This window comes from Pisolithus orientalis (genome assembly GCF_024613125.1).
Source record: "Pisolithus orientalis strain OTSU chromosome Unknown F5J12scaffold_42, whole genome shotgun sequence".
Classification (NCBI taxonomy): Eukaryota; Fungi; Basidiomycota; class Agaricomycetes; order Boletales; family Pisolithaceae; genus Pisolithus; species Pisolithus orientalis.
Genome location: NW_026260823.1, coordinates 303,367 through 315,750, shown reverse-complemented (window position 1 = coordinate 315,750; position 12,384 = coordinate 303,367). Strand labels below are relative to the sequence as shown.

Genomic DNA, 12,384 nt, shown 5'->3' with positions numbered 1-12,384 from the left:
TGAGCAAGAGACCCCCTTGCCAGCAGACCTCATGCCTCATGATGACCAACAAAACAGGATCGTATACTTACAACAGTCCCTATCGTCACCGGTCCCGTAGAAACCTGGGAAAGGTATTCCGGAGTTACTTTCCAGGAACCCACACGTTCAGAAAGGCTTAAAAATGATTGACAACCCGCAATGCAGGCGGGTGCATACAGGCAGATTGCTAATAATACGTTCTACTCCCGTCTATCTTTCCCGCATTGTGTAAGAGGAGACCTGGAAGGTACGTATGTCAGATGGTATTGAGATGATAAACGATGACCCGCACCTCGAAAATTCCACCCCTCAAGGGAGAGTGGCGATGACAATCTTGTCCTGATAATGCCATCCGAGAGCATCGATAGAATATTCCAACACGACATCCTTTCCATCCAGTTTCAGCGTCAATGAGCCCCCAACGAAGGGTGGGTATCCAATGGTAAGTGTGACGCCGTCGCGCAGATTTCCAACCGCCTTGGTAATTTGAATCTTGCCCAGGAAAGGGATGGTCGCATAGACTTCGATGACGATCGTGAGCTTGTTCAAGTCGATAGTCACGTCAATCTGCACACAATAATCTATGAGCTGGACAGAAACATCGTGGCGACACAAGGAAGCTTCACCTCGATAGGACCAATGACGATCTTGTAGGTCTTTGCATTCTCATCGTTGCTCTCTACAGCATAGACGAAAGCGTCGCCTTGCCGTGTTTTGATGACCTTGACGTTGGACTCGAATTCCTGGATGGCGCCTGCGGTATTAGTGACTCAAGGTCAGCCATAACCCAGCAACGTGAGTAAATCGAGGTGCTCACGGATGATATCTGATGCACATGGGGAAAAATGAGTGAAAATTCGCCTGTGTAAACTAATGAGTACTCACGTTCACCAGAGATGATGGTGTTGTCATCCCAGTCCTGGTACTTCTTGAAAGGGGGTTCAGCAATTGATGGCATTGTGCCTGTAGGTTGCGTTGCTGGGCTGGTATTGGTGCTGGGGGCGGATGGCACTGTCCCAAGTCCCTTTTATACCTGTCTGATCTCATCGTCCTCCAAGCACATTCCCAGGTACGTGTCAGGATGGGAATTGAGCTACGTGAATGACTGCATGACATGAAGCTCGCTAGGAGAGAAAGGTAGAATGTTAACGCTGACGGCGGCATCGGACTGATTATGGTCCTGGTGATCGAGCACGATGTCAATTAGAAGCGTTGATGTGCAGCACTGGTCAGGGGTCGGACGACGTGAAAGAGCGGGCTGACGTGAAAAGTGTACCTACATACACGCCTGATGTCACGGGTCCGGATGGCCATCCACGAGCGCTGTAAAGGCATATAGACTACTCACTTCGAGGTCTATAGTTCCATGATCTTCGACTTGTTCTTCTTTCCAGTATGCAGTCCCAGCGCACGCTGCTGTATTCAGATTATTTCTGCCAGTCAGTACTCAGATACAAGCGTCTTTTTTCAGGATTCTGTATTTGGATTTACAGTGAGAATAGGATAAGCATCGAGTCTAGAATGGGAAGTTGAATAGTTGAGAGAACAAATGCTTTCCGTCTCTGTTGTACCAACTTGAAAGCGCGTATGATCTTGCCAGTTGTATCAGTCGCGGCCCGGACGGCCCGGACTTGTATGGCTTGTGCTGATGAAAGGGTGTCCCGTGACTTGGTCCTGACTCCAGCATTCCGTTCAACAGGCACGTCGAATTGTGAAGCCGCTTTTTCGTTGCACCGACAGAAAGGGTTCGGTCACGGGGATGTTTACACAGGTACGTATAATAAATGTTTCTTACGGGCAGAATGTTCCTGCTAAGTGGCAACTAGCACACCTGACCGAAGCCCCGGTATCTCGTGGATAGCGCGTTGCGGGTATGTACCATAGGCAACTCATATCGACGGCGTGCCGGAACTTTCGACGTGGATCGTGGCCGCATCCTGCGACTCTAGCAAAAATGCCAATGCCCTCACACCGATGGTCCAAACCGATTGACCATATCCGCGACGGGCCTTATTGTAGTCCACACCAGACACGGTGGTTCCTGAAGTCAGCTCATCACTGCAAGCTAGTAATAATACCTGCCAAATATGCTCAAACCCGAACGAGCTGCCAACGGCGACTAGCTGACGTTTAGCAGAAGCTCACTCTGCGCAAAATACAGGGTGTACATGGGCTGTCGCAAGGTGTTCTGTAGCCGATAAATCAGGCTCTTAGTTGCGATATCTTGTGACCTCGATTCTCCAAGCCCAAGCGTGGTCTTGATGTGCGTGGGGCCCGACGTCGGGCGCCATCTGTACCCGTGACATCAAGTATGGATGTACACATTTTCACATCAGTACTCCTCTCTCACGTATCCATGTCCTACCCATAATCAGTGTCAGTAACAAAGCCTTGAATTGACATTATGCCCGGTCACCAGGTCCATAATCAGTCCGATGCGGCTGTCAAGCGTTAACATACATTCTACCTTTCTCTCCTAGCGAGCTCCATGTCATGCACTCATTCGCCCTTAATTCCCATCCTGACACGTACCTGGGAATGTGCTTGGAGGACGATGAGATCAGACAGGTATAAAAGGGACTTGGGACAGTGCCATCCACCCCCAGCACCAATACCAGCCCAGCAACGCAACCTACAAGCATAATGCCATCAATTGCTGAACCCCCTTTCAAGAAGTACCAGGACTGGGATGACAACACCATCATCTCTGGTGAACGTGAGTACTCATTAGTTTACACAGGCGAATTTTCACTCATTTTTCCCCATGTGCATCAGATATCATCCGTGAGCACCTCGATTTACTCGCTATGCTGGGTTATGGCTAACCTTGAGTCACTAATACTGCAGGCGCCATCCAGGAATTCGAGTCCAACGTCAAGGTCATCAAAACACGGCAAGGCGACGCTTTCGTCTATGCTGTAGAGAGCAACGATGAGAATGCAAAGACCTACAAGATCGTCATTGGTCCTATCGAGGTGAAGCTTCCTTGTGTCGCCACGATGTTTCTGTCCAGCTCATAGATTATTGTGTGCAGATTGACGTGACTATCGACTTGAACAAGCTCACGATCGTCATCGAAGTCTATGCGACCATCCCTTTCCTGGGCAAGATTCAAATTACCAAGGCGGTTGGAAATCTGCGCGACGGCGTCACACTTACCATTGGATACCCACCCTTCGTTGGGGGCTCATTGACGCTGAAACTGGATGGAAAGGATGTCGTGTTGGAATATTCTATCGATGCTCTCGGATGGCATTATCAGGACAAGATTGTCATCGCCACTCTCCCTTGAGGGGTAGAATTTCTGAGGTGCGAGTCACTACTTGTTGTCTCGATACCATCTGACATATGTACATTGTAGCTCTCCTCTTAGATAGTGCGGGCTAAGTAGAAGAGGTGGAACGTATTATTAGTGATTTGCTAGTGTGTTCCCACCTACTTTTCTTCCTGGTTGTGTAAATTGTGAATTTCCGAAAGGCCGAGATGGAATATATTCCTAGTCTTGGTTCCAGTCCTTCTGGTTTTCAACTTAGTCGGCCTCAGAATCGCCTGTCCGCATTCGGAGAAACTCATGCCATTAGGAGATAATCAATGGCATAAACTCTTCACTGACCCATTGATGCAGACCGGTGATTGCTCGTAGTGTATCGTTACGTCCGTCATGCATTGTGGGTCATCCCGGCTGAGCAGGTCGTGAAATAGCGCAAGGTTGAAGCCGAGGTGTCGATACACTGGAATGCAGCTGAGACCTTGGTGCTGGGTTTGGATCAAGCTGTTCTTGTAATAGATGAATACTTGTAATGTGGGTCCATGTTGAATTGGCGGGCGTGCTGCATCGTCTTCATCATCTATTGCCGTGATGAAGACAATGCGGCATTTTTGCCGAACCCTACCTGTTGTATCACTTGAGTCCAATTCTGAGTCCACCTCAGATCTGCAAGGGGCACATTAGGAATATCAGTTTGGATGCCGGAGGATGGTTGGTATAAGTCATCATCCAACTCTGCGTTCCCGCCCGCAAGGCTATTGCCTCGACACACTTCGTGAATTTGGTATGAGCCGCGAGTGTCCCAAAACATCTAGTTACGAGACTGATATGTTCCGAGGTTTGTGGGGAAACTGGTGCTGTCATGTCGCGATGGGCACTGCGCTGTAAACATTCAACCGCAGACCTCAAGGCCCCATGGCGGACACTACACGGCGTTGCACTCACCACGGCAGACTCCCGGATGCGGAGGGAGGACCGGGGTCATTCAATTGCGGCGCCTTACTCGCTACCAATGTGTTGTAAGTTATGATTTTTCCTCGCTGGTAAGACCAAAAAGTCATCGCACAGCTTGCCTTCCGTTCTACAAGTTCAAAAACATACTCACGTATCTAGTGCGGCACATTTTACTTATTGAACGCAAAAAGATTCCATTTGCTTGTTCAAAGAAACCTTGCGACAAGGCACGCAAAGGAAGACAGTTCTCTGAGCGTATCGGGTATCACCATCATTGGTATTATAACGCCAGGCTTTCAATAACCAGCTCTAACGTCGTCCAGAATACGGTACTGTTACGCCGCAAACTCATATGACTGTTCTGGATGCCTCTGCCAAGTGCTTCTTGAACTTTCGTTGTGCAGCCCTATCCGGTTCGAACTCCTATACCTTCTTCACCCAGGCTAACATAGGCAAGGGGCGTTGAGGACGAAGAAGGCCGAAGTATCGAGACCGACGTTGACAATGCGAAGATGACCTAAAAGGTAGACATTGAAAGATCCGAGCGCGGAGGAAGACGACGTTGGAAAGATGGAATTCTTGTGCTCATGCTCCCGGTTTCAAATATGCGTTCCAGACCAAAGGCAGACCCACCTTAACTCCGCACGCCCTCCATGGAGATTGTGACTGTTCTGTTGGTCTCTCAGTTTCTACCGAGGTGGCTAGTGCCTGCCGTGCTACGTTCCGATAGGGATGGTTGTTCAAATATTAGGCTGCCATAACCGCCTTCACTACGCAGTCTCCGTTCCTGCACGTTTGCAGTTCGGCAGGTTTGTTGAATCATGCCAAGCGCAAGTCTTTCCAAGTAGTGTACGTGAACTTGTTAGCGCAGGGTCCCTGGATAAGCATTATTCCTCCAGGTTCTAGCCCGGGGCATGGTGGCGCTCCCGATGTCATCTGGCCGACTGATATGAACATTTTGGGCCTCACTTCCGAACAGTAACAGCTCGACCAACACCTTTCATACGGGGCTCAGGATCTGCAAAAATAATTTCCTATGCATTTGTTACAACAACAAAGGGGAAGCACTGTTCCTATATCAAGCAACATAAATGTACCTATTCATGTCATCCTCGTCCCGCCTCAAATACTCTTGTTCCACCAATCCCGCAACACGCTGCTTGATCACGCTCACCTCAGGGACGAAATGGCTCTTCACAGCCTCGACCGTCTGTGTCTTGAGCTGCTCGTATGTCAGCTCTTTCTTTGCTTTCATGATTCGCACGATAGCAGCGTCGAGGTAGTGCTTTCTGTCACTATCGATATGCGACTGCGTGCGCGTCGATTCTTCGGGCTGATAAAAATGTATATGATAAATCCGCGGGACAACAAAAAATGAAGGAAATGACGTACCGTTCTCCTTAGCCTGGATGGAATTGATATGTACCTTGGCCCGCGGGTCCGTGAACTCGGAGTTAAAATAGAAGACATCCGTCTCGTCAATGTCCTTCCCTACAGGTTGTTTCTTGAGTACTTTCTTGTTCGCACAGGCAAGACTCTGCAATATACGCTTCAACTCTCCCTCATCTGCACCAGAACATAACGAGGTCAGTATGCGCAAGATCAGTAAGTAGTGGCATGAAAGCACGACGAACCCATCCGGGTGGCCTCCAGGATCTGTTTGTACCCGAGCTCCACAGATTCATTGAAGAGAAGAAGCACGACTGCTTGATACAGGCTGACCGTCAACTCCTTCGTGACCGGTGAGAACCGTGCTTTGAGTGTAGCTGTGCCAATGGAATGATCCCAGTCCAGCTTGCGTCCTTGGTGTTTGCTTTTATAGAACGCAACATAAGCAGCGAGTTCGGATTGCATCTGTCGAACGAGTTTCCGATTTTCTGTGAGTAAAAAGCGGCGGTATGGAGCAGGGTTAACGACGTACCCAGAGCGGGAGATCGACGTCCTTCTTCCGAGATGCGAATGGCCAGTAACTCCTTTGCAACACCATAACAGATAGACTATGCCGCGAGCCACCGTCTGGGAGGCGATTGCGATATTCATGCAAGAGATCCCGCGAAAGCACCAAGTCGTTAAACATGTGGTCACCCATACCGAATTCCGGATCGTAGTCTGAAGAGGGATTTCGAGTCAACTTGTAATCAACAGCCGCAGAGACAATGAAGGCACAGACTCTCTTGCAGTTTCTTTAGCATCGCCTTTTCGAAGTCGTCCGATGCACTACGCTCCAGCAGTAGCCTCCTTGACAGCGCACGATGATAAAATGTCCTGAACACGTCTTTGTCGTCGGTGTACCTATACAACCCAAGCACTGAATCCAACAACTTGTCAAACTCCGCGTCCGACATGTCTCGTTGACCACGGCGCATGAGTCGATCCAGATGTTTCGCGATCAGTTCCGCAGGCTTATTCTTCCGTGCCTTGAACCCATATGCGAATGCGTCTGTGAGCGCGTAGGAAAATTCTCGATTTGGTTGTTTCGTTTGAGGATCAATGAATGCGTTCTGAAGTGCTCCTTCACAGAAGGTTTTGAACTCTAGCAACTTTTCGATCATTACGTCCTCGTGATCAGTGTCTTTAATGATGTTCGCCACGACATTCTGTCCTCAGGTGAGAAAGACGTTGTTCAGGAAAACGATCCAAACTTACCTGTACATATATCTTGAACTCCCGACAGAGTATATTGAGTCCCTCCATAGCTGCAAATTCCGTGTATGCCGTGTCGAGTCGGTCGGTTCCTCTAGCTTTCATAAGGGGGTCGATAGCTGCGCAGAGATCCAGTCAGTCACAGGGCTCGAACGACGAAACACGACCCTACCCCCAGCCGCAAGCCAATCCAGCCTTCCTTCCAGGAGTCCGCGCCTCGTAGCACGCTCTACCAGAGCCACTGTCGTTGTCTGAAAAACCACCAGTGCTCTCGTGCGTTCCTCTGCAACACGCCGCGCTGTGTGCTCGAGAAACCTTTCCGGGGTGAAACCCTCTTGATGAATCTTCTTTTCGGCTTCCTCTGAAAAATATGCTAGAGTCTGTTCACCCACGAACCTCTCGAAAACGACAGCGTAAACGCTGTGATTGACGAGATGTGACACGAGGTCCTGGACATATGCGCGACGAGGATTTTCCCTGCTGAGAGTTCTTTTTTTTTTTTTCGATAAGACGGTGGTAAAAGGTGACAGGATTGGTGGAGTACTGACCCATCGTTTCTCTCCCAAGATAACCAGTCACGCACGCCCGTCTGAATGGGGTCGATGATGGTCGTATAGTCAAGAACATGTCGTTTGAAAGATGTGAAAGCGAGATCGCTTAAGGAGGTTTCAGTGGATCCAAGCGAAAAGATTCATCTAATGTGGAGTTGCATACTGTATATTCAGAAGCCCCGTATTCTTGAGAACATACACGCGATCGAGATACGCCAGTAACGCGCGTACAAGCATCTAAAAAACAGTCAATAGAAACCATAAGCGCGTGGTAACGCCACAGTTGGGAAACACATTGAACTGACGACTTGTCCTTCGAACCATGCACAGACTTGTACGAAGCGATTCAACCATTCGAGGGAATCGCCATCTTCTGTCGCCTTTACTAGTTCATAGCGCAAGTTACAGCAGGATCGGTCGAGTTCTATGACCAAGGCATTATAGAGAACCGCTCCCTTTGTGCCCGCACAGACCACTACACGACAATCGTTGTAGACACCTTCGTACGTCGTCGGGAGAAGTTCTTTTGATCCTTTCGTCAACATAACTTTTAAGCAGTGCTTGACTCTCGCAAGCGAATTGTCATATGCGGCCCTGTCCTGTACTCCGGCTACGTCAAAGGAAAGGCCACCATGAACGTTCAGCACGGAAAGGTATCCCCGACGGAAGAAAAAACGACTCGCTCACCTACAAAATCATGTATTTGCACCGTCAGCGGACCATCCTTTTCTACCGACTTTCCCTTGACACGATCCCGAGACCTAGATGCAGAACCAGGATCAGAATCGGCATCTAAACGGGGCGTTTTGTTTGGGTGAGAAGATGCCGACCCCCCATCGATGACTGTGTGCTGGTAGGTGGTGAACCCTTTGGACTTTGCTGGCAACGATAATAACCTGAACAACACTTCTGTCATGTTGGACTTCACCGTTGTCGGTCAACTTGACATGTAGGACGCCTTACGTAGTCGACATTGATAAGATAAGATCCAACTACACACACTATCTGCTCGTTGTATGGAGAGAGGTAATGCACAATCACGTCTCCTACTGGCAACAGACAACTATACGACATCGCGGGCACATTGCAAGTGGTTTTTTCTGAACTTTTCAGGGTAAGCACACCGTGTTACAGTATTCTTCAGAGGCTCAGATCAAATCAGTGAATGATGTGGTAACTCCACCGTGACATTCAAGATTCTGCTACGCCGAGACATATACGTCACGCGTGTCCCAACCTGTCTGATGCGCATGATAACACAACCCCACACCTACGCCAGAGTTTGATCGAGGCGTGATTGCATGCTCCAACTCCATCGACTCCAAGAGGCGTTACTATAGACATACTGTGTCATAACTTGAACGAAGAAAAAGAAACAGTGAGCCTTGACGTCTCAGATCTCAACCAGCGTCGATTTTTTGCGAGAAAAAATTTATGATCGGTTGATCCGTAGCCCCGCATCCCAGCATGTCAACCGAACGATCGGCACGAAGCAAACTCTATTGCGACAAGCTGCCAATAAACTAGGGCCAGTCGGACAGGACATTGACCAACTGCATGAATTTACCGAGAATGCGGAACTGGTGCCGCGCTATGTACCAAAGGTTCACCGTGACGAACCTTCAACATCATACCGACAAAAGGCCTGCTACATCCAGTGCAAGATGAGTCGCTGTATACTCTGTATATATTTGGTATAATGACAGGGTACCGTAGGACCCTGGATGGTACTACATGTTGTAATGAGTTCTTATTGGCCCCTTTGTCAATTAGACTCGGACGTTGGACGTGAATACTAATCCTTTCTCTCTAATGTACCATGTAGTGACTGCATGTGGTCCTGGCCATGGGCCCGGCGGCCCGCTGTTAAGATTTTGTCGGCTCCCGGCGTCGGTGGAGACGGCTCCGCAATGCAGTGGTCCGCAGGCCTGGGTTTCAGGGCTCAAGCTCAAGCCCGACCGTACGGCACGTAACAGCCCGTTCGCTCCCTCGGAATTCCAGCAATTGACCGGAACTCCTGACCGTAGATTGGTATGTATCCCTCTCATGTCAACATCGATTCCCGATAGAGGGCTACATTACACATACTCGTCTTACAATGGCCCATCGTGAATAAATTAGTACATCAAGAATAATCTTGAGAAAATCTTAAGCAAGTACAATGTCGGAAGCTGATGACTACACAAGATTTAGCACTGCATGAAACTAGTACAGCGTGATACAGGGAAGCGCTAAACAACGGCCCCAGTGATGGAAAAAAAAGGACCGTGGATGAAAGGGCTGCGGCATCTCGGAATGGGAAGGAAGCTAACGCGATCAGGGTTGTTCTCAGGTCACGACCGGCATTATAGCAAAATTTCCTTGATCTGTAAGGAAAAAAATCGAGTCAACACGGGTCGATACCGTTAGTCCATGTGAAAAAGGTCCGAGGTTTCCTCACTCACATTCTTGGTGATAATAGAACTGTAGGTGAACAACAACAGAAAAGGCAAGGAAACAACGTGTATTGATCAACGATTCCATCGCAATTTACGCGTTTCACGTGTAGAGAAGCCGATGACAGCCGACAGCCATACGGAATATGATGCATGTAGAATAGTAGTCCGATAGATGAGAAATATGTTCAGAGTTGGAGAAACCGAGATTGTTGCAGCGTGGGAATTAAGCCAAGATACCCGAACAATGGGAAGCGCGTTATTAATGACCGTTGCCAGTTCACACAAGCGGCAGTTTCACATTGCGGAGAAAAGGGGAGGAAGTTAAATTAGTGCCGCAACTTCGAGGTTGGTGCGAAGAATGGTGCTATAAAGGTGAAGGTGGGTGGTGATGAGGTAAAACAATGGATAGGCGAAGGGATGGACAAATCAGAGACAGAAGGAGGTGGGCGCGATAGAGGAAATGGACTTACTCTGTGAACGAAGTCAGTGATAAGGTCAAACGTCGAGTTAATTAAAGAAGTACCTTCAACTGCGGCCATGACCACCCGCAGCATGGCTGTATCCGTAGCTGTTGTTGTACTGTTGGAAACGGCGCGGTCAGAGTGGCGAGGATAAATCAATCAGGTATCACGTACTGTACGTATATTTCTCGCTCTTTCGAGCGCCCCGCTTTTTGCGAAAGTCGAACGAAACGCTTCCTGAAGTAATCCCGGCCAGCCTTCGCATCTCCGGGTTCGCCTTCATAGTCCTACAACTTCCGGTTTGTATTGCACCAGTAACTAGGACGAAACGCCTCACGGGAAAAAAGTTTTTTATGTCAGAGTGCGCGACCCTTTTTCTAAAGAGATCATCTTTGTTCAAGAACAATATCTGCAATGTTTCGTCAATGAAACGTGAAGAGGAAGAGGAAAAATAACTCACTATCGAGGTCTGCTTGAACCATTGCGAGTGACATATCGAGTCCCAGATGGTCATGGCATCTTGCATTTGGTTCTGATTGCAAGAGTTCCAGGCCCATGCAACACGCAAAAGGCTAAATGACCTACCGCGTCGCGATCCTCCACTAGACATTGGTCATAGCCACTTAAAGCTAACCAGAAACAAGATGCTCGTTACATCTTGGAAACAATGTATCCACTTCCTTCGTTCGCTTTTCTGTCCTCCTACGTCAACCATCAGCATCTCATGGTCCTTTAGGTGAAAGGTAGTCTCGGTAATGCCAATTGTGCGTGCGCGACACTGCACGATGTCTTGTTCGGTAGGTTGGTACGAGGGCTCAAAAAGGCGGTCCAAGCATGGGAAAAAGTATGAAAGGCTACCAAAGATGCAATGAAAAGGGTTGTTCTAACCGAGGAAAAGGACATACTTCTCTGGCAGAGCGGCTTCGTTGCCTCTTTGGTATGCTTTTTGGACATTCTTGTCCCCCCAAAGGTTCTTAAGGGGGTCATAATACATGATCGGGAATGGCTCATGGTCTCGCAAGTCGCTAGCATTACGGATGACGTCCATGCACGGTAGATTGTCCTCTGCGACTTCCAACTCCATATGTTCCATTGCATCGAACACGTAGAGCATTCCCGTTATGAGGTTGTTGAATACTAGTTGTCGATAAGACTCGGTCTCTTCCGGGGAGAAGGGGATTTTGTGTATGAAGCGCATTTGCTGGAGCGAACGAAGTGAGGTCAATGGAGATGGGTAAGCACAAGAAGACATGCGTACCTTGAGGACAGTGGACTTCCCAGAGTCTCCCGAACCAAGCAGGAGCACCTAAGATGAGTCGATCAGTAAAAGAGACAAGCTGTACAGAGCGGTTGCTACCTTGACCTGAGAGGCCATCCTTTGTCTTTGCCTGGAAGGTGATGGAGTCAGCACGAGGTGCCAAAAAGAACACGAGATAGACCTCTTTGAGTTGCTTTTCCACCTGGAGGTGCCGCCGTCTGTCCTCTGGGTCCATCCCCCCTGTCGATATGCAGGCACCCATTATCTGGCGAGAATCAAAATGTGCAGGGAACAAATCGACAGAGCTCAACAAGTGCCAGAGGGAAAAACAGACAGAGAAAGGAATAAAACACGAAAAGTAAAAGACGGCGGAAAAACACAGACAGAAGCCTACGGAAGCCCGACCACGCAGGAGTGGGTATCGTGAGCAGAAGAGGCGCCCAGTGCTTACCAAATATCAGGGAATTTTCCACGCAGCCAATAAACTTTGTCCGTGACAAAATCCGTGATATTTGACAACACCTCAGCGGCCGCGGACTTGAATACTGAATGGTGTCTGCTGGCACTTGCTCAGGGAGAAGCGACTATCAATGATGTTGCCTGGCTTGGTTTGATGGCACTATCTGATCACAGACCAACCTGACAGCACATGCGCACTAAAGAAAAGCTTAAACAGACAGAAACTCTCCTTTACACACTAGGTACGCGCATAGGGTCTTACGCGCTGGTAAATGCGGAGCTCCGACGGTGTCGGTGTCGCACTAGCTAACATTTATATTGACCCTGTCTC

General features: G+C 48.8%; 3 protein-coding genes across 3 annotated transcripts; 1 reads left to right on the top strand and 2 right to left on the bottom strand.

The window, feature by feature from the left end:
- Positions 1-2,585: 2,585 nt before the first annotated feature.
- F5J12DRAFT_857282 (uncharacterized protein) lies at positions 2,586-3,529 on the top strand. The gene is made up of 5 exons (XM_051746729.1): positions 2,586-2,737; positions 2,797-2,805; positions 2,869-2,996; positions 3,056-3,330; positions 3,383-3,529. The coding sequence occupies exons 1-4, from the start codon at positions 2,665-2,667 to the stop codon at positions 3,311-3,313; spliced, it is 468 nt and encodes a 155-aa protein (XP_051596183.1). The 5' UTR covers positions 2,586-2,664; the 3' UTR covers positions 3,314-3,330; positions 3,383-3,529.
- A 1,562-nt stretch (positions 3,530-5,091) lies between these two features.
- F5J12DRAFT_857273 (Cullin family-domain-containing protein) lies at positions 5,092-8,511 on the bottom strand (the record flags this gene model as incomplete). The annotated part of the gene is made up of 13 exons (XM_051746728.1): positions 5,092-5,569; positions 5,636-5,809; positions 5,878-6,097; positions 6,165-6,352; positions 6,414-6,840; positions 6,890-7,005; positions 7,059-7,375; positions 7,435-7,542; positions 7,601-7,674; positions 7,743-8,047; positions 8,125-8,198; positions 8,268-8,343; positions 8,502-8,511. The coding sequence occupies 13 exons, from the start codon at positions 8,509-8,511 to the stop codon at positions 5,322-5,324; spliced, it is 2,337 nt and encodes a 778-aa protein (XP_051596182.1). The 3' UTR covers positions 5,092-5,321.
- Positions 8,512-9,852: 1,341 nt separating this feature from the next.
- F5J12DRAFT_962491 (guanine nucleotide-binding protein alpha-2 subunit) lies at positions 9,853-11,856 on the bottom strand (the record flags this gene model as incomplete). Its single annotated transcript, XM_051749954.1, has 11 exons — positions 9,853-10,239; positions 10,399-10,454; positions 10,511-10,623; positions 10,674-10,745; positions 10,797-10,868; positions 10,922-10,965; positions 11,003-11,190; positions 11,242-11,537; positions 11,595-11,642; positions 11,694-11,724; positions 11,765-11,856. 11 exons carry the CDS (start codon positions 11,854-11,856, stop codon positions 10,202-10,204), a joined length of 1,050 nt encoding a protein of 349 aa, XP_051596181.1. The 3' UTR covers positions 9,853-10,201.
- Between the last annotated feature and the right edge of the window lie 528 nt (positions 11,857-12,384).